General features: G+C 44.6%; 1 protein-coding gene across 2 annotated transcripts in view; it reads right to left on the bottom strand.

The window, feature by feature from the left end:
• Positions 1-10,737: 10,737 nt before the first annotated feature.
• The window catches only part of LOC309534133 (uncharacterized protein), a 36,010-nt gene continuing 21,207 nt past the window's right edge, over positions 10,738-25,540 (bottom strand). For both annotated transcript variants that reach the window (XM_082226161.1, XM_082226162.1), the window contains exons 10-13: positions 22,251-22,313; positions 21,167-21,232; positions 13,541-13,678; positions 10,738-10,904 (exon numbers count right to left, since the gene is read on the bottom strand). In XM_082226161.1, coding sequence (XP_082082287.1) covers positions 10,861-10,904; positions 13,541-13,678; positions 21,167-21,232; positions 22,251-22,313 — 311 coding nt within the window. In that variant the 3' untranslated portion in view covers positions 10,738-10,860. The remainder of the gene's footprint in view (positions 10,905-13,540; positions 13,679-21,166; positions 21,233-22,250; positions 22,314-25,540) is intronic.

Genomic DNA, 25,540 nt, shown 5'->3' with positions numbered 1-25,540 from the left:
GCCAGTTACAAATCCACTGAGTGGTAGCATAGTCAAGACCGCATTTTACCAGCTTCTTTACAAGAATATCATGGGGCACCTTGTCAAATGCCTTGCTGAAATCAAGGTAGGCTACATCCACTGCGTTCCCTTCATCTACCAGGCTTGTAATTCTGTCAAAAAACGAGATCAGGTTAGTCTGACATGACTTATTTTTCAGAAATCCATGCTGACTATTGGTGATCACAGCATTCCTTTCTAGGTGCTCACAGACTGTTTGCTTAATGATCTGTTCCAGAATCTTCCCTGCTATTGATGTCAGACTGACTGGGCGGTAATTATTTGGGTCCTCTCTTTTCCCCTTTTTGAAAATAGGGACAACATTTGCCCTCCTCCAGTCTGCCGGGACTTCGCCTGTTCTCTAGGAATTCTCAAAGATGACTGCCAGTGGTTCTGAGATCACATCTGCCAGTTCTTTTAATACTCTTGGATGCAGTTCATCTGGCCCTGGAGACTTGAATACATCTAAACTAGCCAAATATTCTTGTACTATCTCCTTAGTTATTCTGGGCTGTGTTTCCTTTGCTGAATCATTTGCTCCAAATTCTTCAGGTCGGGCATTGTTTTCTTTATCGGAGAAGACTGAGGCAAAGAAGGCATTGAGTAGTTCAGCCCTTTCTGTGTCCCCTGTTTGCATTTCACCATCTTCTCCTCTGAGTGACCCCATTGTTTCTTTGTTCTTCCTTTTGCTACGAACATACCCATAAAAGCCTTTTTTGTTGCTTTTAACCTCTCTAGCAAGCCTGAGTTCATTCTGTGCTTTAGCTTTTCTGACTTTGTGTCTACACGTGCTGGCTATTTGTTTGAATTCCTCTTTGGTGGTTTCCCCCCCTTTCCATTTTTTGTACACATCCTTTTTTAATCTTAATTCAGTTAAAAGTTCTTTAGATAGCCACCCTGGCTTCTTTAGGCACCTTCCATGTTTCCGTCTCATTGGTATTGCCTGACGTTGTGCTTTTAGTATCTCCCTCTTAACAAACTCCCAGCCATCATGAACTCCCTTTCCTTTTAGTATTGTTGTCCATGGGATCTCACCCAGCACTTCCCTAAGTTTTATGAAGTCGGCTTTCTTAAAGTCAAGAAATTGAGTCCTAGTATGCTTGGCTACTCCTTTCCGCTGTATAGTAAACTTCAGAAGAGCATGATCACTCGCGCCTAATGATCCTTCCACTTCTACCCCACTAACCAGGTCATCAACATTGGTTAGGACCAGATCTAAAATGGCTGTTCCTCTTGTTGCTTCTCCCACTTTCTGGACAATGAAGTTGTCTGCAAGGCCAGTGAGGAATCTGTTTGACCTTATGCTCTTGGCTGAGTTTGACGTCCAACAAATATCTGGGTAATTGAAGTCCCCCATTACTACTATCTCCCTTCCTTTTGCATGCTTGGCCATCTGTTCCAGGAAGGCATCATCTATGTCCTCCGTTTGGCTTGGGGATCTATAGTAAACTCCCACAATGAGGTCTCTGTTATTCTTCTCTCCCTTAATTTTGACCCAAATGCTCTCACTTTGGCTTTGAGGATCTAAATCTTGGATCTCTTCACAGGTATACACATCCCTGACATATAACGCCACTCCTCCTCCTTTCTTGTCTGGTCTGTTTCTCTGAAATAGATTGTATCCCCCCATTATTACATTCCAATCGTGGGACTTATCCCACCAGGTTTCAGTGATGCCTATTATGTCATATTTAGTTTGCTGTACCAAGAGCTCAAGCTCATCTTGTTTATTTCCCATGCTTTGCGCATTAGTGTACAGACATTGAAGTCCATTAATCATTCCCCCGTGTCTCTTATTTAAGGATTTTTTCCTCCCACCACTAGGTCCGCGTGCTGTTTGCTCCATTTGGTCTATGACATTTGGATGATCATCTTCATTAATTGATAGACTCCTACCTTCAGGAGCACTGTCTCCCTCCCCCACATTAGTCAGTTTAAAGCCCTCCTGATGAGGTTTCTGAGATTTTTGGCAAAAACATTTCTCCCAACCGTTGTGAGGTGCAGCCCATCACTTGCCAGAAGTCCATCTTCAAGAAACTGCAGTCCGTGATCTAAGAATCCAAACCGTTCCTGTTTACACCATTTGCGAAGCCAGCTGTTCACTTCCACTATTTTCCCCTCTCTCCCTGGGCCACGTCGTTCAACTGGGAGGACAGATGAGATGACAATTTGTGCATTTAGTTGCTTCAATTTCCTGCCGAGAGCCTCGTAGTCTCTTTTGATCTTCTGGAGGCTATTGCTTGCAGTGTCGTTGGTTCCCACATGAACCAAGAGGAAGGGGTATTTGTCAGTGGGTTTTATGATTCCTTGCAGTCGTTCAGTTACATCTTGGATCTTAGCCCCGGGGAGACAGCACACTTCCCGAGACATCTTGTCAGGCCCACAGATCACTGCTTCTGTTCCCCTCAGTAGGGAATCCCCTATCACCACTACACGCCTCCTCTTGGGTTTGGTCGGGGTTCTTCCGTGAGCTGTCCGTTCCAAGGTCGCCTGCACATTCCCTGAGGACTGACTTTGCTGCTCGTCTTCATATACCTGATCGACTGTAATGAGGGAGAGATCCTCAAATGGAGTCTGCTCTTCGTCTTCCATGCTAGGGGAGAGGACCTCAAAGCGATTGTGTATTTCTAAACAATCAGAGTGAACCCTGGGCCTCCTACTTCTTTGAGTCACGTTTCTCCATATATCTGGCTCCTGTGTTGGTGAACTAGACTCCTTCTCAGGGGAGTCCCCTGTCTCCTCCTTGGTGGAGACGGTGTGCTCTGTTGCTTCCAAGAAGAGCTCCAGCTCTCTAATTCTTTGGAGCGTAGCTACACGTTCCTCCAGTTGCTGGACTTTGTCTTTTAAGAGGGCAATCAACATGCAATTGCTGCAGGTAAAGCTGCCTGCAACCTTTGGCAAGATGGCAAACATTGCGCAGGAATCGCAGGCGACTGCAGCTGTTCCCTCCCCTTCCATCTTGAGATCGTGTCGTTGGGGTTGGCTACAGAGGTCCTCCATCATAAAAAGCTTGAAGACAGGACAAATAACTTCCCCCACACAAAAAAACACCTAGATCTCCCCCAACAAACGTTTGAGACTAGCTCCCCTAAATCTAAAAGATGGGTATAACTGCGCGCACCGCTAGGCGCGCGCCGCTGCCCTGCAAACTCTGATAAGCTCCTCCCACAGCTAATCCCCTGCCTCAACAGAAACCCTGCCCCCTCTGACCTTTACACAGGGAAAACAGCTAATCAGCCACAAAGAAACACACACACACAAGAAAAACCTTTTTGCTCCTTCTTCAACTGCTGCCCTGCAAACTCTGATAAGCTCCTCCCACAGCTAATCCCCTGCCTCAACAGAAACCCTGCCCCCTCTGACCTTTACACAGGGAAAACAGCTAATCAGCCTCAAAGAAACACACAGACACAAGAAAACCCTTTTTGCTCCTTCTTCAACTGATGCCCTACAAACTATGATGATGCCCTACAAACATGGGGAGGAATGTTTGTCCAGCCAGCAGGTAAACTTCCTGTTTCCTTCTGGGCTGGGACAGACTTCCTCTGCATGTGACTAGAGGTGGGCGTGGCCTCACCTGTGCAGGTAACCACAAAAGCACAGGGCAGGACAGCCATCTCTCTCTCTGTGTGACTACATGCATTGAAGAAGCAACATCTGCTTAGCCAAAGATGCCCTCTTGGCCTCCAGCCAAGAGAGGACAAAGGGACTGTCTCCTTATGAGATAGTTTCCAGGTATATGTTACTTTTCTAAGCTAAGTCTGCCTTCTGGGATCCGATTGTGAACAGAATGATGTGTGAGTAAACCTTTTTATACTTTTATAGAAGACTGTGTTGTGTCTTATCTTTTATGAGAGGGGAAAAGGGGAAAATACCAGAACAGTTATTATAGAGGCTTTAGTGAGCCTGAGCAAATGCATCCGCTGAGTTTTTAAAAAGGGGAATGTTATTCTGCTGAATTGTGAACTTGTTTACACAAGTTGGAAAGGCTAAACTCAAACAATATATCCTCTCCTGCATCCCTGAACATTCCCACAGCTCGCACCTCCAGCGGGCAGATTCTTGCGATTGGCACAATTGTCGTCGTGAAAATATGCCCGCTGATTGCACGAATGTGCCTGGCGATCAGCCTGTCACCCCCTGGTGGGTGGTGTTCCCCCCCCTGATGGGTGGCACTCGCAGCCCAGGCGGGAGGTTTTATGAGATCAGCGGTTGGATTTTCACGATTGGCGGGCGGTGCTGGCACCCCCAATGGGCAGTGCTCGCACTCCCAATTGGCAGCGCTGGCACCCCCGGAGGCCGCGGCTCGCACCCCTGGCAACGTTCCCCAAAATTGCAATGTGTGTGTGGGGGGGGGTGACAAATTTTTTTCCGCACCGGGTACCACCTGACCTTGCTATGCCTCTGGGTGCAACCAGCATCTTCAGGAGCCTCTCACTGCTTGCCTTGGACCACTGAGAAATGGGTGGGGGGCTTTTGCACTTCCTAAAGACAGTCAATGGCTCTGCAGAACTCTAGACCTGGAAGTAGCAGCTCTCCAAGGCTTTTTTGTTTTGTTTTTTTATATAAATATTTTATTGCAAGTTTTAAACAAAAGAAAATCACCAGACATATACAATACCTTCACCAAAAAGTAACAAACAAACAAAACATAAGTAGACAAAAACATAGAATAAAAAAGATCATAACCGTTCATACATTGTTTTTTCATGACTATCTGGACTTCCTCACATCTCCCTTTCCTGCGTTCTCCATAATAAAGTTATAAACAGCAATTTATTACCTTATTTCAATTCTTATTTTCTAGTTCTCATATATTATGCCTCAAACTTTAAGTATTTTTATCAAATGCTTAACTGCTTGGTTTAGACATAACATTACTTCAAGTTTCATCTTTATCATTAAATTCCACTTATTCTCATATATCTTTCAACTAAATTGCTGATGCCAGCTCTCCAAGGCTTTTGGTTCCTTTCACCCCCCTTTTTATGGAACCTCAGACTGAAGCCATGAACAAAATCTTCTAACAAGTACAATATGGGCATGACTTTAAGTTAACACCTTACATTACAAACCTGACAGTACCAAATTATTGAAGGTTATTCACCAAAGCCAAAAGTCTTTCCTTCTGCAGTGTTGGATGGCAGGTTGAGAGGAGTTCCCTACCAGGACAGACTTTGCTCATGTGCTCAAGACATTGATTCTATAAAACATATTTTGCTGCACTGGGCGAAATATGAGCAAGCCAGGGCAGAATTGATATTATTCTTGCTGGTACCTTTCCCAGGAAAATCAGAGGCTCACTATGTCAGGTTCCTATTGGAAGACCGGACAAATGCTAGAACATTAGCCGTGGGGAAGTTTTTATCGGTGGTTGCAAGAACCAATAATCCCTGTCTTTAAGTCTGAACAAAATGCTTGTTTAACCTGGAGGTAGGCTGTCTGAATTGTGCATTGTTTTGTAATGATTTGTTAGGTCTCTGGACCGTAATAAAGATTGATTGATTGATTGAAAATCAATCTCCTAAGAACACACTTCCTTTGGGACACCTGCCCAACTGTGGCCGACCCACCACCCCACTTCTGTCCCTGTTCGCCTTGCCTTCCTCTGAAGGAGGGGGTTAGGCCCTCTTCCTGGAGTCAGCAGTAGCTCTTGACCGCCCTACAAGGAGGCCAAAATGAGAATCCTGCAAACGTTCCCAGTGCTGCTGCTGCTGCTTCTGGAGCCTCGCTTCCATGTATAGTGCAGTTTAGTGCAGCGCACGGGGACTCGCCGGTTAAACAACCCTCGTGAGCCACTTGTGGCCGATGGGCCTTAGGCTGCCGACCCCTGCCCTAGAGCATTGCAAGGCCCTTGGGTCCCTGCCAACTCTACAGTCCTCTGAGTCTGTGGTTCCACAACTCACCTTCCTCCTGCCCGCCATGCCCGCTGGGCTCAGCCTTCTCCCTTTCCCAGAGCTGCCTGTCGCGCTGCCCACTGCCCTGATGGTGAATCTCGGGGTCGACACACTTCAAGCCGCAGTCTTTAAAGCAGCACTTCTGCCCAAGGCTGCAACTTCGGTCGTCCTTGCACTCGCTGTCGCACGGGCGGAACGCGGGCAAAAGGCGGCTCTTGGGGCAAAGGCCCCTTTTCTCTGGAGAGGAAGGGAAGAGTGAAGCAGGGAGAAGGCATCCTGAGTCTGTTGCCGTAAGAACTTAAGGACATAAGTTGCGCGATAAGAAGAAGTTGCATTGGAGGAAATTTCGATTCAAAATCATGACCAGTGATTCATGTATATGGATTGACAAAGGAAGATGAAATCTACTTGATTAACTGGGGAAATAGTTAAAGAAAAGTCTCAGCAGGAATTGAACATGAGCAGTCAATGGCAACTGTCAGGGGTTCAGGAGCAGAGGCAAGGGCAAGGGAGGAAACAGAGAGCGAGGGGGAGGAGTCCGAAGGAAAGATGAGCGATGACGATGACCCGAGGTCTCCGAGTCTTTCCAGTGAATCGGAAGATTCACAGAAAGGAGCGCCAGTGACCAGAGCAAGGGAGGAGCTTAGGGGGACACCCCAGGAAGAAGGGACAAGAGGGGGTTCAGAGATCAGCAGTTGGAAATCGGGGCCAACGTCCCCAACAGAGCGCAGTGGGGAGGAAGGGCGCCAGGCATCGGGATCCGGCGGCTCGCCGCAGGGGGGAGGACATGAGTCAGGAGTGGCCACACCTCCATCGGAGAGAGAAGAAACGGTCAAGCGGAAAGTGGAAGGTTGGGCGCGCGCGCCAAGTTCAAATGCACAGGAAGGCGGCACAGTAAGCAGCCCGGAAAGGGAGCCAGGTCCTAAAGCCCGCCGCAAGGAGACAGAAGGGTCCGGGGGGTCAGCGTCAGAAGAGTCCCGGAAGGAAGAGACCACGGGGGGCAGAGGGACCCAGAGAAGAAAGGAAAGGCGGAAAAGGTGGAGTAAGGCTAGGGTATTAAGTTGGTGTACAGGAGGCGGGGACTCAGACGGAGCTTCGCCGGTCTAGCTTCTAAGACGTAGGGCTGCACGCAGCCACTTGATAATGGAAACTGTAACTTAATAAAGACTTTTATAAAGTGAACGCTGGCTAGCGTGATCCTCTGTGAGCTGGGATCTGGAAGCAGCCCTGACAGCAACAGAGAATGGATGGGAAAGTAATAGAAATTAGGAAGTATTTTATTGTGAGCAGCAAAGGAGGGAGGGAAGAGAAATGTTTTGAAGGGGGGGTTAAAAGTCAACTTTCAAGTCAAGTACTTTATTACAGTCATAGACCAATATAAGCAAAACATCCAAATAAATAGCATAACAGTATGAATCTAAGTGAATAATTATTAAATAAATAGGAGCAAGAACCAAACATAGATTTAAACATATACATTGAATACTTAATTAAGCATAGATAATAGGTGAGTAAAAATGAAGTCGACATTTAAATTTGTGTTAAATTTGAATTAATTTGCTGTTAATCTGTTAAAAATTTGGAAGATCAATGCAAATGAATTGGCAAAAAGCAGAGCCCTAAGAGGAGGCTGCAGGATCAGGCCAGGCTATGCCAAGTCATCTTCTGGAAGGGGAGGAGCAGACCAGGCAGGGAATGCCAATGGACTCTTGGCTTGGGCCACGTCCGTGACGCACAACCCTCCCTGCTCTCAGGTCTGCTGATAAGGCAGGGTCATCCTGACACACCCTTAGCACCTTTGGCACCAAACCTTCTCCTGTGGCTGCATCATGGCTGGTCAGCTGCCCAGGGGGCTTTTCCTTGCCAAGGACAGCAAAGGTTGGTGGGCAGGACAGAGGTGCTCTTGGGTTCGGAGTCTGAAGGAGCATCTCCACCCCCATCATTCAGCCCAGACACTGGGGTCCATCTCTGGGGGCCTTCTGGTGGTTCCATCCCTGCAAGAAGCCAAGTTACAGGGAACCAGGCAGAGGGCCTTCTCGGTAGTGGCACCCTCCCTGTGGAACACCCTCCCACCAGATGTCAAAGAGAACAAAGAGAACAACAACTACCAGACTTTTAGAAGACATCTGAAGGCAGCCCTGTTTAGGGAAGCTTTTAATGTTTGATGCATTACTGTGTTTTAATATTTTGTTGGAAGCCACCCAGAGTGGCTGGGGAAACACAGCCAGATGGGCGGGGTGTGTGTGTGTGTGTGTATATATATATATATATATGCTTTCGTAGATTTTCACGGGTACAGGAATGCAGGTTTTGGTGTCTTCGGGTGTCTTCCCGTGTAAGAGTCGGGGTGTCTGTGCGACGTTTCGACGAGGTCTCACTCGTCATCTTCAGGCTGGTGCTTTCGGCTTCTTGTTACTGGAACAGAGCAGAGTCTGGTGTTTGAGTTCCTATAAATACTGTTGAGGGGTGTGGTGTATAGCCTCCAACGTTCTGGGCAAAGAGGAAGTTCTTAGATTAGTGTGCCTTTTCTTCTTTTGTTCCTTAATTACTTGAGGGATATCTTGAGTGATTTCATGAGTGATATTCTGAATACCACTGGGTGGGTCATTAAGTGTAGATTAGTTGCTAAAGCTTTCGTGTCTTGACCTCTTGAGCTTGTGAAGAGTTTTTCTGAGAAGATGGCTGTGCTGCATTTAGTTGTGCTCTGGCTTGGCTTCGTGTATAGGGGCGAGCTGTGGTTTTGTGCCTTGTGCCAGCCAGATCTGTGTAGGGATTGCAGGGGGGTGCAGCATCCGGAGGTGCCACTATAGTTTGGCTACTGGATGGAGTCTGTAATATGTCTGTGGAGAGGGTCTGGGTTTGGGTCTGGTGTGGTTGATTGGTGACGGCGTTCTGTGTGCCTCTGGTTCTGGTGTCGGTTTTTGTGGGGAGGGCTAATTTCCAGATGTCTGGCAGGCGGGACGTGTCGTCACGCTTGTTCATGTTGTGAGGGTGTTTCTCTATCTCGATGGCTTCCATGATTATTCTCTTGTGGTGATGTTCCATGTTAAAGAGCAATTTGGAATCTGCAAAATTAATTTCGTGTCCTGTTTCTTTCATGTGTTGGAAACACCAACACATTGGTGTGTTGGTGTTGTGCACCAACCAAAAAATAGCCAATATCCTCAGAAACCCAAAAGACAAAATCCAGCTGGAAAACCAAGGGGTCTATGAAATACCCTGCAAAGTCTGCCCAGCCACGTACATTGGACAAACAAACAGACGAATAAATGCACGTATCGCAGAACACAAGAATGCCGTCAAAAAAGAAGAAAAAACTTCCTCTCTTTTCCAACACATGAAAGAAACAGGACACGAAATTAATTTTGCAGATTCCAAATTGCTCTTTAACATGGAACATCATGGGCGAGGCTGGAATATAAAGCCCCCAGGCTGGACCTGACTGTTCTGCTTGTGACACACACAGCTACCTGCCCACCTCTTGGTCAGCTGGGGACAATTCCCAGAATCCTGTGTGCGGGTCACTCTGCCAGGGTGTGTCAACAGCCTTATCTAGTGGCCCAGCAAATCTGCTTGGGGCAGGTCAGCGTGACTCTGGCAGGAAGGCAAATGTTGTGAGCTTTGCAAAAACTGCCTGCTTGGGTCTTTCACCTCGCCACCCTTAGCAGCCACCTGGCCAGCCTGGCTGACTCTGGTCTGCAGGGCCCCATGAAGGTGGCCTCACCCCTTGAGAAGCATCTTTTCAGCCACCACCTGGAGGTGGCTCAGTCTCAGATGGGCCGACAGCAGCACATCCCAAGCTGGACCTTCCTTGGGCCACACATGGACATTTGCCTGATGCTATGCATCTTCTGCTTCTTGGGAGAAAAGCAACGACAAACCTAGACAGCATCTTAAAAAGCAGAGACATCACCTTGCCAACAAAGTTCTGTATAATTAAAGCTATGGTTTTCCCGGTAGTGTATGGAAGTGAGAGCTGGACCATAAAGAAGGCTGATCGCTGAAGAATGGATGCTTCTGAATTATGGTGCTGGAGGAGACTCTTGAGAGTCCCATGGACTGCAGGAAGATCAAACCTATTCACTCTTAAGCAAATCAGCCCTGAGTGCTCACTGGAAGGACAGATCCTGAAGCTGAGGCTCCAAGACTTTGGCCACCTCATGAGAAGAGAAGACTCCCTGGAAAAGACCCTGATGTTGGGAAAGATGGAGGGCACAAGGAGAAGGGGACGAAAGAGGACGAGATGGTTGGACAGTGTTCTCGAAGCTACCAGCATGAGTTTGACCAAACTGCGGGAGGCGGTGGAAGACAGGAGGGCCTGGCGTGCTCTGGTCCAGGGGGTCACAAAGAGTCGGACACGACTAAACGACTAAACAGCAACAAACATGCATCTTCCAAGCCCTCTCCAGGATCCTGGAGCAGTTGGACCCAAAGACATTGCACAACCGGAGTTTCTGCTCCTCTGTTCCCCCTTGCAGAAGTTACTTTATACAATAAGGAACATTTCCATGGTAAGATTCTGGCCTCATTTATTCCGAAGGGAAGAAGAGCTCAGAATCGCACTCAAGCCAGCCTCACAGTCAGACTGCAGCATGAATCAAGACAGTCAAGTTTCACGCAGGCAAAATGAGGCCTGGGTTACCCGCGGCACCAATCCAGTTTTGTCTTATATATACTGGGCTATTTTCCAAATAGCTGGTGTAGCAGCAGCGCTTAATCCTAGCTCTGACTCCAGTTAATTCTACATTTCCAGGTTTTGCTGTTCTTTATTGCATTAAAAGAACAACAGCCACACACAATATTAAATATTGAACTTTATTTGTTCCCTTCAGTTTCAGCATAACAGTGTCAACAGTTAAAATAAGAGTGTTAAGTTCCAGGTGAAATATTTACTTCATTTTAAGCAGCCTATGGGTTCTACTGGTTATTTATGAACTCTGTAGACAGAGGCCTTCTTGGTCATCACACCTGTAAAAGATAATGCACACAAGTGACAGGTGAATAGGAAATTTATAGTGAATCATAGCCTCAGACACATTAAGGCTGGGATTTCTGGGCCAATGCCTCCTTAGTTCCATAATCTCATCCCCAATTTTTGCAGAACTGGAAGGGGCACAAAGGGTAATCTAGTCCAACCCCTTGCAACCCCTGTGAAGCAGCTTGTGAGCCAAGAGCTTGGCCCTCTTCCCATTATGGCATTTCATTATTCTCATTTAAATGGGTAAAACATTCTTTTCAACGCTGCTTCACTTTACTGCAAACTTTTTCTTAACACGGAGTTCATAACTGTGTAAGTAGAAAACGGCTTGAAAATTATGACCACCTATTTTGTCCTGGTTACACTTATTTAGAAATCGCTCTACAAGACTGCAGCATCTTCTGATTCATCAAATGCTTTTTTTAGAGTCAAAACAAAATAAAAAAATTCCTTCCAGTAGCACCTTAGAGACCAACTAAGTTTGTTATTGGTATGAGCTTTCATGTGCATGCACTATCTGAAGAAGTGTGCATGCACATGAAAGCTCATACCAATAACAAACTTAGTTGGTCTCTAAGGTGCTACTAGGGACGCGGGTGGCGCTGTGGGCTAAAGCCTCAGCGCCTAGGGCTTGCCGATCGAAAGGTCGGCGGTTCGAATCCCCGCGGCGGGGTGCGCTCCCGCTGCTCGGTCCCAGCGCCTGCCCACCTAGCAGTTCGAAAGCACCCCCGGGAGCAAGTAGATAAATAGGTACCGCTTACCAGCGGGAAGGTAAATGGCGTTCCGTGTGCGGCTCTGGCTCGCCAGAGCAGCGTTGTCACGCTGGCCACGTGACCCGGAAATGTCTTCGGACAGCGCTGGCCCCCGGCCAATAGATGTGAGATGGGCGCACAAACCCCAGAGTCTGTCAAGACTGGCCCGTTTGGGCAGGGGTACCTTTACCTTTAAGGTGCTACTGGAAGGAATTTTTTTTATTTTTTATTTTTTTATTTTGTTTCGACTACAGCAGACCAACACGGCCACCTACCTGTAACTTTTTTCGGAGTGTGTGGGTAATCAGAAAAGGACAGTATTGTCAGCTGGGTGAGCAGATTGTGCTAAATATGGTCTTGCCACAATTCACCATGGGAAGACCCCAGACTGCTGACCTCAGGTTCAAGACTGATGCAGGAGCCCACAGGTGAAGTTGGTGCTTCAGGGCCACTTGCTCCCAAAAATGATGAGCGCAGATTGATGTTTTTGAAACCTCTATCTCCTGACCCCCTATTCTAGACTCCACCCCCTTGCAGAGACTTCTCTAGATTCATACAGGACCAATACTGCAGGAAATGCATCTCACTGGGTTTAAGCAGCTCGGAAGTTTCCTAGACCTTCTCATGTATAAAAAAGGACATGGACAAGCTGGATGGGGTACAGAGGAGGGCAGCCAAGACAATCAATGGTCTGGAAACCAAGCCTTAGGAGGAACAGTTGAGGGAGTTGGGAATGTTTAGCCAGAAGAAGAGGAGACTGAGAAGCGATAGGATAGCCATCTTCAAATATCTGAAGTCACCTGGATGAGGAAGCAAGCTTGCTTTCTGATGCTCCAGAAGAGAGGACTCAAAGCCATGGATTTGAATGATAGGAAAGGAGATTCTGACTCAAAATTAGGAAGAACCTTTTGATGGCAAGAGCTGCTTGATGATGGGAAAGACCACCTTGGAAGGTGGTGGACTCTCCTTCAATGATGGTTTTTAAACAGAGGTTAAAGAGCCCCCCGCCCCCCGTTTGATTTGATTTATTGTGTTTCCTTGCTGCTTTTCATTGAAATGAATCTTAAAGCAGCTTACAAACATTAAATAACAATAATGTAATAAGACATAATGGAAAAAAACAACCGTGATTTAATTGGGTCACTCGTTTCATGATCATGGAGGACCAGAGGACCCCAGCCCGTGTTGCATTTGGGTGAGCTGTCTTAACAACGGGCATTATGAGTATTTTACGTGTAGTGAACTGAATAGAAAGATTATGAATCACGGGGGGCATGGAGAGAGTACATATGAACTTAACAATGCTCAGCTTTTTTTTTTAGTTGCTGTTTTGTTAATGCTCTTTTATAGATTATAGAGTGGCTGGGGAAACTCAGCCAGATGGGCGGGGTATAAATAAAGTATTATTATTATTATTATTATTATTATTATTATTATTATTATTATTATTATTATTAATGCCATATCAATTGCTAATCGTGTGATACGCCTTTTGCTGTAATTGTGATGTTTGGCTTATTTTTTTTAGTTGCTGCTATGTTAATAGCGTTTTATAGATTGCGTTTGTTTCATACATGATATTAAATAGCCATTTGTTGGGGATTTTGATGCTGTGATGCCTGCACTGCAGGGGGTTGGACTAGATGACCCCCCGGGGGCCCCTTCCATTTCTGCAGTTCTATGATTCTATGAATTCTGGCCTCCACAATCTCTTTGGTGCTTTGCAACTCATCACGGTTAAGAGCATTTTGTCCAGAGCAGCTGGAATTGTGGGTGTTGAGCAAAGGCTCCTGTTGCAAAGGGATAAAGCTGAGTGACCTCCTCTTGCCAGGCAGAAGGTGGGGGGTGGGGGGTGGGGGTCTGACTGCCCTTACCTGGCTCCACACACTTCCAGGAACAGCCACTCAGGCAGCACTTCATGGTCCCACTGCAGCTGCTGTCGCTCTTGCATTCATGGGTGAGCATTGTCTTCCCACACTTGTAAGCCGACTCCCTGCAATGGCCTGGTTTTGCTGTGCAAACAGAAAGACACCTGAGAATGAATCATAGAATCATAGAATAGAATCATAGAATCATAGAGTTGGAAGAGACCCCAAGGGCCATCGAGTCCAACCCCCTGCCAAGCAGGAAACACCATCAGAGCACTCCTGACATATGGTTGTCAAGCCTCTGCTTAAAGACCTCCAAAAGAGGAGACTCCACCACACTCCTTGGCAGCAAATTCCACTGTCAAACAGCTCTCACTGTCAGGAAGTTCTTCCTAATGTTTAGGTGGAATCTTCTTTCTTGTAGTTTGTTTTTTTTAAAAAAAATTTATTGGTTTTACAAAGCTTTTTTATAACATACAAACATATAAAAAGACAAACAAACAAGTATTATTTCATAATGTTCTTTCATAAACTTCTTTCCTCGGACTCCCCCATACCTCCCCTTTCTGCATCCTCATGTCCATATTTTAATAGCAACTTATAAATATTTTTTCAGCCCTAATTCATCATAGTCCTTTTTTTTTTAGTCTAATCTTATATTGCTGCAGCCCTTTCTTTCTATAAAATCTCGACATTCTAACATTCAGTAAGTTTATAATAGTCCTTAAGATAAATCTTGAATTTCTTCCAGTCTTCTTCCGCAGTCTCCTTTCCCTGGTCACGAATTCTGCTAGTCATTTCCGCCAATGTCATATAGTCGATCACCTTCATCTGCCACTCTTCCAAGGTGGGTAGATCTTGTGTCTTCCAATACTTTGCGATCAATATTCTTGCTGCTGCTGTTGCATACATAAAAAAGGTTCTATCTTTCTTAGGTACCAATTGGCCGACAATGCCCAAGAGAAAGGCCTCTGGTTTCTTGAGGAAAGGATATTTAAATACCTTTTTCATTTCATTATATATCATTTCCCAGAAAGCCTTAATCTTCGGGCATGTCCACCAAAGATGATAAAAAGTACCTTCAGTTTCCTTGCATTTCCAACATTTGTTATCAGACAAATGATAAATTTTTGCTAGCTTGACTGGGGTCATGTACCACCTATAGATCATTTTCATAACATTTTCCTTTAAGGCATTACATGCCGTAAATTTAATACCGGTGTTCCACAACCTTTCCCAGTCAGCAAACATAATGTTATGACCAATGTCCTGTGCCCACTTAATCATAGCTGATTTAACTGTTTCATCTTGTGTATTCCATTTCAACAGCAAGTTATACATTCTTGACAGATTCTTAGTATTGGGTTCTAACAATTCTGTCTCAAGTTTTGATTTTTCCACCTGGAAGCCAATTTTCCTGTCTTGTTTATAGACCTCCATTATTTGATAGTAGTGGAGCCAATCTTGTACTTTGGGTTTTAGTTTTTCATGGCTCTTTAGTTTCAATTTCTCCCCCTCCTGTTCCAAAATCTCAGAATACTTTGGCCATCCGACCTCCATATTAACTTTTTTATGTGCCTTAGCCTCTAAAGGTGACAACCATCTAGGGGTTTTATTTTCCAACAGATCTTTATATCTCATCCAAACATTAAACAGCGCTTTCCTGACAATGTGATGTTTAAAGATACTATGCACTTTGATTTTGTCATACCACAAATATGCATGCCAACCAAATGCATTATTGAAACCTTCCAAATCCAAGATATCTGTATTCTCGAGGAGCATCCACTCTTTCAGCCAGCAGAACGCTGCTGCTTCATAGTACAATTTTAAGTCCGGCAGGGCAAATCCCCCTCTTTCTTTTGCATCTGTTAATATTTTAAATTTTATTCTGGGCTTTTTGCCCTGCCAGACAAATTTCGCAATATCTTTCTGCCACCTCTTGAAACAATCCATCTTATCAATAATCTGCAAGGTTTGAAACAAAAATAACATTCTAGGCAATACATTCATCTTAATCACTGCAATTCGGCCTAGCATTGACAATTTCAAATTTGACCATATTTCTAGATCTTTTTTAATTTCTGACCAACATTTTTCATAGTTATCCTTATACAAGTTCAAATTTTTAGATGTTAAATTTACCCCAAGATATTTCACCTTCTTGACCACCATCAAACCTGTCTCTTCTTGAAACTTATTTTTCTCAATATCTGTTAGGTTTTTCCCTAAGACTTTAGTTTTTTGCTTATTCAATTTAAATCCAGCTACCTGTCCAAATTGTTGGATTATTTCCAACACTCTTTTCGTACTAGTGTTTGGCTCTTGCAAAGTCAATACAAGATCAATACAAGAAATACACAATCGCTTTGAGGTCCTCTCCCCTAGCATGGAAGACGAAGAGCAGACTCCATTTGAGGATCTCTCCCTCATTACAGTCGATCAGGTATATGAAGACGAGCAGCAAAGTCAGTCCTCAGGGAATGTGCAGGCGACCTTGGAACGGACAGCTCACGGAAGAACCCCGACCAAACCCAAGAGGAGGCGTGTAGTGGTGATAGGGGATTCCCTACTGAGGGGAACAGAAGCAGTGATCTGTGGGCCTGACAAGATGTCTCGGGAAGTGTGCTGTCTCCCCGGGGCTAAGATCCAAGATGTAACTGAACGACTGCAAGGAATCATAAAACCCACTGACAAATACCCCTTCCTCTTGGTTCATGTGGGAACCAATGACACTGCAAGCAATAGCCTCCAGAAGATCAAAAGAGACTACGAGGCTCTCGGCAGGAAATTGAAGCAACTAAATGCACAAATTGTCATCTCATCTGTCCTCCCAGTTGAACGACGTGGCCCAGGGAGAGAGGGGAAAATAGTGGAAGTGAACAGCTGGCTTCGCAAATGGTGTAAACAGGAACGGTTTGGATTCTTAGATCACGGACTGCAGTTTCTTGAAGATGGACTTCTGGCAAGTGATGGGCTGCACCTCACAACGGTTGGGAGAAATGTTTTTGCCAAAAATCTCAGAAACCTCATCAGGAGGGCTTTAAACTGACTAATGTGGGGGAGGGAGACAGTGCTCCTGAAGGTAGGAGCCTATCAATTAATGAAGATGATCATCCAAATGTCATAGACCAAATGGAGAAAACAGCACACGGACCTAGTGGTGGGAGGAAAAAATCCTTAAATAAGAGACACGGGGGAATGATTAATGGACTTCAATGTCTGTACACTAATGCGCAAAGCATGGGAAATAAACAAGATGAGCTTGAGCTCTTGGTACAGCAAACTAAATATGACATAATAGGCATCACTGAAACCTGGTGGGATAAGTCCCACGATTGGAATGTAATAATGGGGGGATACAATCTATTTCAGAGAAACAGACCAGACAAGAAAGGAGGAGGAGTGGCGTTATATGTCAGGGATGTGTATACCTGTGAAGAGATCCAAGATTTAGATCCTCAAAGCCAAAGTGAGAGCATTTGGGTCAAAATTAAGGGAGAGAAGAATAACAGAGACCTCATTGTGGGAGTTTACTATAGATCCCCAAGCCAAACGGAGGACATAGATGATGCCTTCCTGGAACAGATGGCCAAGCATGCAAAAGGAAGGGAGATAGTAGTAATGGGGGACTTCAATTACCCGGATATTTGTTGGACGTCAAACTCAGCCAAGAGCATAAGGTCAAACAGATTCCTCACTGGCCTTGCAGACAACTTCATTGTCCAGAAAGTGGGAGAAGCAACAAGAGGAACAGCCATTTTAGATCTGGTCCTAACCAATGTTGATGACCTGGTTAGTGGGGTAGAAGTGGAAGGATCATTAGGCGCGAGTGATCATGCTCTTCTGAAGTTTACTATACAGCGGAAAGGAGCAGCCAAGCATACTAGGACTCAATTTCTTGACTTTAAGAAAGCCGACTTCATTAAACTTAGGGAAGTGCTGGGTGAGATCCCATGGACAACAATACTAAAAGGAAAGGGAGTTCATGATGGCTGGGAGTTTGTTAAGAGGGAGATACTAAAAGCACAACGTCAGGCAATACCAATGAGACGGAAACATGGAAGGTGCCTAAAGAAGCCAGGGTGGCTATCTAAAGAACTTTTAACTGAATTAAGATTAAAAAAGGATGTGTACAAAAAATGGAAAAGGGGGGAAACCAGCAAAGAGGAATTCAAACAAATAGCCAGCACATGTAGACACAAAGTCAGAAAAGCTAAAGCACAGAATGAACTCAGGCTTGCTAGAGAGGTTAAAAGCAACAAAAAAGGCTTTTATGGGTATGTTCGTAGCAAAAGGAAGAACAAAGAAACAGTGGGGTCACTCAGAGGAGAAGATGGTGAAATGCAAACAGGGGACACAGAAAGGGCTGAACTACTCAATGCCTTCTTTGCCTCAGTCTTCTCCGATAAAGAAAACAATGCCCGACCTGAAGAATTTGGAGCAAATGATTCAGCAAAGGAAACACAGCCCAGAATAACTAAGGAGATAGTACAAGAATATTTGGCTAGTTTAGATGTATTCAAGTCTCCAGGGCCAGATGAACTGCATCCAAGAGTATTAAAAGAACTGGCAGATGTGATCTCAGAACCACTGGCAGTCATCTTTGAGAGTTCCTGGAGAACAGGCGAAGTCCCGGCAGACTGGAGGAGGGCAAATGTTGTCCCTATTTTCAAAAAGGGGGAAAGAGAGGACCCAAATAATTACCGCCCAGTCAGTCTGACATCAATAGCAGGGAAGATTCTGGAGCAGATCATTAAGCAAACAGTCTGTGAGCACCTAGAAAGGAATGCTGTGATCACCAATAGTCAGCATGGATTTCTGAAAAATAAGTCATGTCAGACTAACCTGATCTCGTTTTTTGACAGGTAGATGAGCCTGGTAGATGAAGGGAACGCAGTGGATGTAGCCTACATTGATTTCAGCAAGGCATTTGACAAGGTGCCCCATGATATTCTTGTAAAGAAGCTGGTAAAATGCGGTCTTGACTATGCTACCACTCAGTGGATTTGTAACTGGCTGACTGACCGAACCCAAAGGGTGCTCATCAATGGTTCCTCTTCATCCTGGAGAAGAGTGACTAGTGGGGTGCCACAGGGTTCTGTCTTGGGCCCGGTCTTATTCAACATCTTTATCAACGACTTGGATGATGGACTCAAGGGCATCCTGATCAAATTTGCAGATGACACCAAACTGGGAGGGGTGGCTAACACCCCAGAGGACAGGATCACACTTCAAAACGACCTTGACAGATTAGAGAACTGGGCAAAAATAAACAAGATGAATTTTAACAGGGAGAAATGTAAAGTATTGCACTTGGGCAAAAAAAAATGAGAGGCACAAATACAAGATGGGTGACACCTGGCTTGAGAGCAGTACATGTGAAAAGGATCTAGGAGTCTTGGTTGACCACAAACTTGACATGAGCCAACAGTGTGACGCGGCAGCTAAAAAAGCCAATGCAATTCTGGGCTGCATCAATAGGAGTATAGCATCTAGATCAAGGGAAGTAATAGTGCCACTGTATTCTGCTCTGGTCAGACCACACCTGGAGTACTGTGTCCAGTTCTGGGCACCACAATTCAAGAAGGACACTGACAAACTGGAACGTGTCCAGAGGAGGGCAACCAAGATGGTCAAGGGCCTGGAAACGATGCCTAAACATTACAAGTTAAGAGCGTTCGCAGATGAATCATAGAATCATAGAATCATAGAGTTGGAAGAGACCACAAGGGCCATCGAGTCCAACCCCCTGCCAAGCAGGAAACACCATCAGAGCACTCCTGACATATGGTTGTCAAGCCTCTGCTTAAAGACCTCCAAAGTAGGAGACTCCACCACACTCCTTGGCAGCAAATTCCACTGTCGAACAGCTCTTACTGTCAGGAAGTTCTTCCTAATGATTAGGTGGAATCTTCTTTCTTGTAGTTTGGATCCATTGCTCCGTGTCCGCTTCTCTGGAGCAGCAGAAAACAACCTTTCTCCCTCCTCTATGTGACATCCTTTTATATATTTGAACATGGCTATCATATCACCCCTTAACCTCCTCTTCTCCAGGCTAAACATGCCCAGCTCCCTTAGCCGTTCCTCATAAGGCATCGTTTCCAGGCCTTGGACCATTTTGGTTGCCCTCCTCTGGACACGTTCCAGTTTGTCAGTGTCCTTCTTGAACTGTGGTGCCCAGAACTGGACACACAATGGAAAGGCTTGAGTCCCCTGGCCAAAAGCTCTGGGATCAGGCTGACTCCACCTTGCCTCAGATGCTGGAATGGGAGCCTCTGGCGTGGGAGAAGCAGAAATTACACCCCCCACCCCCCCCAATGTTCTCCCCCAATGCCTTCCTCAGCACAGTTGATTGGGCTGGGGCTGCTGGGAGTTGTATATACTTATATTCAGGTCATTTATGAACCGCTACGTCTTTCTTTCTTTCTTTCTTTCTTTCTTTCTTTCTTTCTTTCTTTCTTTCTTTCTTTCTTGCTTTCTTGCTTTCTTGCTTTCTTGCTTTCTTGCTTTCTTTCTTTCCATTGTTCATGCTCAATGTTTTGTATTTTTTATCCTACCTGTTTCTCCAAGGAGAGCCAAGTGGCTTTTTTAAAAAAAAAATAATTCAATGCAAAATTACAACAAAAATTACAAACATTGAATCCAGAATAAAACAGTACTAACAAGCAAAAAGAAAAAAAACCAAACACAAAAGAAAAAAAGAACTCCCCCAAAAAAACATAAAGCAAAAACACACATCTACAAATAAAACCATATCATCATTCTAATCCAGTCATTACCTACATATACACATGTTGACTTCCTTCCTTTGTTCTAAGACCTCGAAATTTTTACTCTTTCTAAGCTGTTGTGTCTAATGTAGATTACCTCTCTCTTTATACTTTTCACACCATTTTTCTCTTCCTTTAACCCTGCAAAGCATCATTCTAATGAATGAACTGCTACGTATTTCAAGGAAAATCTCCTAAGCGTTTACAACATCCTAAAAAATATTATAGATAGAAGTCCAATACAACAAGTACAGTTTTTTAAAATAAATAAATAAATCGCATTTTAGAGCAGCATAGATAACAGGCAAGAGATCGTTCATCATCAACATGAACTGAAACAACTAGCATGCAGGGACTAGAATGAGTATTAGGAGATCAAAAATTGAGAAATACAAGGAAGAAAAACAATCCCATCCGCCAGTTAAATGACTTTATAGGTGGAAGAAGCACTCTCGCTTCTGATGTATTAAGGAACACAAAAATCTGCATTTTTGAAGGGCAGGGCACTTCTCAAAACCTGATTTTCCAAAAACTGGACCTACAAATCATTTGTTGCCAGGATTATCTGGTGCAGGGGGACCTTGTTGATCTATTGCTTAATGGTTTTCTGCAAGTGGATGGTTTTATATTTCACTGATCTTTATATGAAGAATGCATGAAGTTTCACTATTCACTTTTGGGGGGGCAGCAGGTGAAGGTCCTTCAGCAAGGTTGTGCCTTTCTAAACACCCCCCCCCCCGAGACGAGAGCTACCTGAGCAACCAGCTATGGTCCCTTATTGGTCAGAAAAGGTTGCAGTCCATCATGTCTAGCTGGTGCCATGTTGGCGAAGGCTCTCCTCTCCTCTCGTCCTCCTTACCTGCTGATATCGGTGACTCTGTTGGCTTCTCTGTTTTCCTCAGAAGAGGCATCAGAGTTGGAGCCCCTGGGGAAAAGCACCATGAAAGAAACAAGAAGCTGTAGATGGACACCTTAACCCTTGATATTTAATTGGTTCTTGGAATTTGGGCAATTTTCTGGGTGTACCGGACCGCCTCTCTCTAGCAAGAAATACCAACAATAGAAGATTGGCAGATGAAGATGTTGGGTTTTTTGGAGCTGGCTGACCTGACTGGAAGAATCCACGACCAGAAAGAAGAGGAGACGCAAAAGGATTGGAAGAAATTTAAAGAATATTTAAAGAATATTTGTAATATAAGATTAAATAGAAAATTCTTGGAAGTAACAAATAGGCTTAGGGGTAGAATAAGAATATGTGGTAGTAAATATTAATGATTGGAATAATAATAAAAGAGAAGAGGTTAGTCAATGAAAGGAGTTAATATTATTAGAAATATGAAATTGGAGAACTGTTATACAGGTGATATAATGAAATTCAGATAGAGGGGATTTGAGGAAGTCAGTTACCAATGTTAAGAGATTTAGGTATTTGAAGTAATAATTTTCTTTTGTGTTTATTGTCTTTGTTGTGTACTTTGTCATGTTTTTTGTCATGCGTGAAAAATCTGGAAAATCAATAAAAAAATTTGAAGGGGGAAAAAAGACTGCCTCTCTCTAAAGAGTCTCCAATGGCAGAGTTTCTGACAGAAGAGGGAAGGGTGGGAAATGATAAAAGCTGGCATGGTGTAATGGTCAGAGAGTCAAACTAGGACCTGGGAGAGACCAGGGTTCAAATCTCCCCCTCAGCCATGAAGCTCCCTGGGTGACCGTCTCTCAGCCTTGCCTACCTCCCAAGGTTGTGGTGGGGTTTCCTTGAGGAAGCAGGGAAGGATGTACGTTACCTTGAGGTCCTTGGAGGAAAAGGTGGGATATAAAGGTGAGAATAAAATGGGACCCTTGATATCCTGGGCACATAGGGGTCCTTTTATAAGTCCACCTTGGGGGGGGGGAGAGAAAAGGAGCAGCCCCCTCCCTTCTTCCTTCTGTTTTTTCTCTCTACCAACCTGTGGCTCCAAGTTCTGTCTGGGCTTCAGCGCTGAATGTCGGTGGTTCCATAGCTGGACTATCTAAGAGAAGAGCATTATCAACGGCTTGGCATTAATGTTGCCTGGAGGCAGCAATGGGCCACAGGAAAGCGAACAAATGGCAGCTTAATCCAGACCAGACAAAGGTGCCCCTCATCATCATCATCATTTATTACTTAAACCCCACCCATCTGCCTGAGTTTCCCCAGCCACTCTGGGCGGCTTCCAATCGAGTGTTAAAAACAATACAGCATTAAACATGTTAGGGTGTGAAACCTAAGACGCTGGCAAGTTAGCAATGTCATGTAACTTTAAGTAGTCAAGCTCGTTAAGTTGTTAAGTTGCTCAGTATATAAAGAGTGTTTGTTTCTCAGTGTGTGGGGCGTGAAGCAAAAATGTCCGAAAGCTCCGGAGGTGTTTCTGTTATCTTTCTGCAATAAACCTGTCTTTGGAAAGACAGGCTTCCCTGTGTCGTTATTTCTTTGCTGCTGAGACTCTGAAGCTTGTACTGCAACAAGAATCTCTGCACTGGACTTAATTAATGCTCTGCAAAGAGAGCTGTTGCTGGTGGCGCAGCGGAAGCGTTTACTGGACCAGTACACAAACTCTCTTAGGTTATGGCTCCTTCTACATTTCTACAGCTGTATTGTGTGCAGAGAAAGTGAAAGCAGCTTTCGGATGAGAGAAGACCGGCTTGGTCGTAAATCCAGCTCTTAAAGGAACTGAGAGAGCTGCGTAAGTGAAAGTTTAAAAGGCTTCAGAGGAGGCTGGAGGCATCTGAAAAGTGAGTAAAACAAATCCCAAGGGGAAAGAGAAGAAAGGGCACACAGAGGGAGTAGCAGCAGACCCCAAGAATGGCAGTGGAAAGTTTCCAGGTTCCCTTTACAAAGTTGAACTCTGCTAATTACGTGCAGTGGTCTAAGAGGGCTCAAGTCTGGTTGGAAGCCAAAGAAGTGTGGGCTGACTATGTCCAGAGGCGAAAGCCGTTTGTGGCTGTTGCAGCAGATGCCACAGCAGAGCAACAGGCTGCTGCACATGCTCAGAACAGGGAACATGATAAAATGGACACTAAAGCTAGATGCATGTTGATGGTATCGATAGACGATTCCCAATTACCTCATGTGGAAAATTTAAGGTCTGCATTTGAAATTTGGGAAGCTCTTAGGCGAATTCACCATAGAGCCACGCCCGGAGAGAAGGTGAACATTATACGTGCTTTGTATGAGTTGAAACTGAAGCCAGGGGATAGTGTGGTTGAACACACGTCACAGATGACTGAGTATTTCAACCGACTGTCATCTTTAGGTGTGAATTTTCCTGAAAATATTAAAGTTTATACTCTGCTTAGCAGCCTGCATGCAGGGTTTGAAAACTTAGTACTAACCTTACAAGTTTTGCCAGAGGACCAGCTGAATATGAATTATGTGACTGGTAGACTGTGTGAGCAAGAATATCAACATCATTGAAAACGTATTGACAATTCAAATACCCCAAGGGTTGGATGTTCAGATAATTCCCAGCGTGGGGAAACTAGCAGGCAGAGCTGTAAGGAAGCCTCACAAGTGTCTGCTATGGCCAGCAAGTCATGTTTTCGATGTGGCAGCAGGTTTCATTTGATAGCAAAGTGTCCAGAAAAGCAACAGGAATTTCAACAGTCCAGGGCCAGTTTCCGGAATTACAGGGGAAGACGACGTGAGAACTACAAGAATCAACGATCCAGAGGGGGAGCAGGTGCTGATAAGGGACTATCTGCAATGGCAGCACAACAGAGTCCTAAAAGGAGCCAACAAACTTTGAAGTGGATAATTGACAGTGGAGCAAGTCACAGTTTAGTTCCAGCGACATCTAGTGGCCGCTTGATGAACTGCAAGACATTGCCAGTTGCAAAAACCGTGACTATAGCAGACAATAGTAAACGAGAAATGAACCTTAAAGGCACAATTTTTGTTAACTGTTTGCAAACTAACCTTCCTGTTTTTGTTCTTCCAGGAATGAAGAATGGACTTTTGAGTGTGTCATGCCTGGTAAAAAGTGGTTTTAAGGTTGAGTTTGAAAATGATGTGTGCACCATTTCGAAACAGGGAAAGGAGCTAGTTAAAATTCCCTGTGAGGATGGGCTTTTTGTTTTGGTAGAAGAGCAGTTAGCAGCAGGTAGATGTTCAACAGGTGAAGCGCAAGCTAAGTGTGTAAATAAGGCTCCTCATACAGGTTGTGCACATCTACTACACAGAAGGTTAGCTCATATATGCTTTAAGTATGTAAGCAAGATGCCAGATTTAGCTGAGGGGTGTAACATTAAACCCTGTCCAAATTTTCTGGATTGTTGTGCTTGTAAACATGCTAAGGTTAAGACATGTAACTATCCTAGATCTGATAGAGTAAGCAAGAAACCCTTTGAACTTGTGCACACAGACGTGTGTGGCCCTATGCCAGTCAAATCGCTTGGAGGTGCGAGATTTATGCAAATTTTGGTGGATGACTTTTCAAGGGCTAGTTGGGTTTTCTTTCTGAAAGAAAAATCACAAGCAGCTTCCATCCTGATGGATTGGATTGAAGAAGTCGAATGTAAATTTGACACCAGGGTACGTAAAATACAATCAGATCGTGGTGGGGAATTTGTGAACCACACGCTGGAGACGTGGTTAAAAAGGAAAGGTATAGTTCATAGACTTACCAATCCCTATTCACCACAGGAGAATGCAGTTGCCGAAAATTTTTTTCGAACATTACAGGAAGCCATTGCTGCTTTGCTGTTTGATTCTGGACTTCCACAGCGTTTTTGGGCTGAGGCTGCACTGTATGCGAATTATACTTTTAACAGAGTGTACAATACCACAGTAGGCAACACTCCTTACTTCATGCTATTTGGAAAAAAACCAAAAATTGATCATCTAAGAGTTTTTGGATGTCGTGCTTATGTGCTGGTGCCTAGGGCACAACGTAGGAAAGGCGATCCTAGGTCTAAAGAAATGATTTTCTGTGGTTATCAAGCAAACACAAAAGGTTGGAGATTTGTGAATGTAGAAGGCAATCAAACGAAAATCACAATCAGCAGAAGTGCAGAATTTTGTGAACAGGATGGTTGGAATAAAATTCATGGAAATCCTGACATACTATTTGATGTGGTGAACAGTAGCAATGAAACTCAGGCCCCAGGGCAGGTATTAGTTCCAGAACAGACTGAGGAATTTAAATCTGAGGACGAGGGTGAGAAATCGCCTAGTTCACCCAAGTCTGTAAAATCAGAATCTTCTAGCTCTAAAAGTTCA

Source organism: Podarcis vaucheri (genome assembly GCF_965113315.1).
Source record: "Podarcis vaucheri genome assembly, chromosome: 6".
Lineage (NCBI taxonomy): Eukaryota > Metazoa > Chordata > Lepidosauria > Squamata > Lacertidae > Podarcis > Podarcis vaucheri.
Note: the sequence above shows the minus strand (reverse complement) of the source record. Positions and strands in the feature narration are given on the sequence as shown.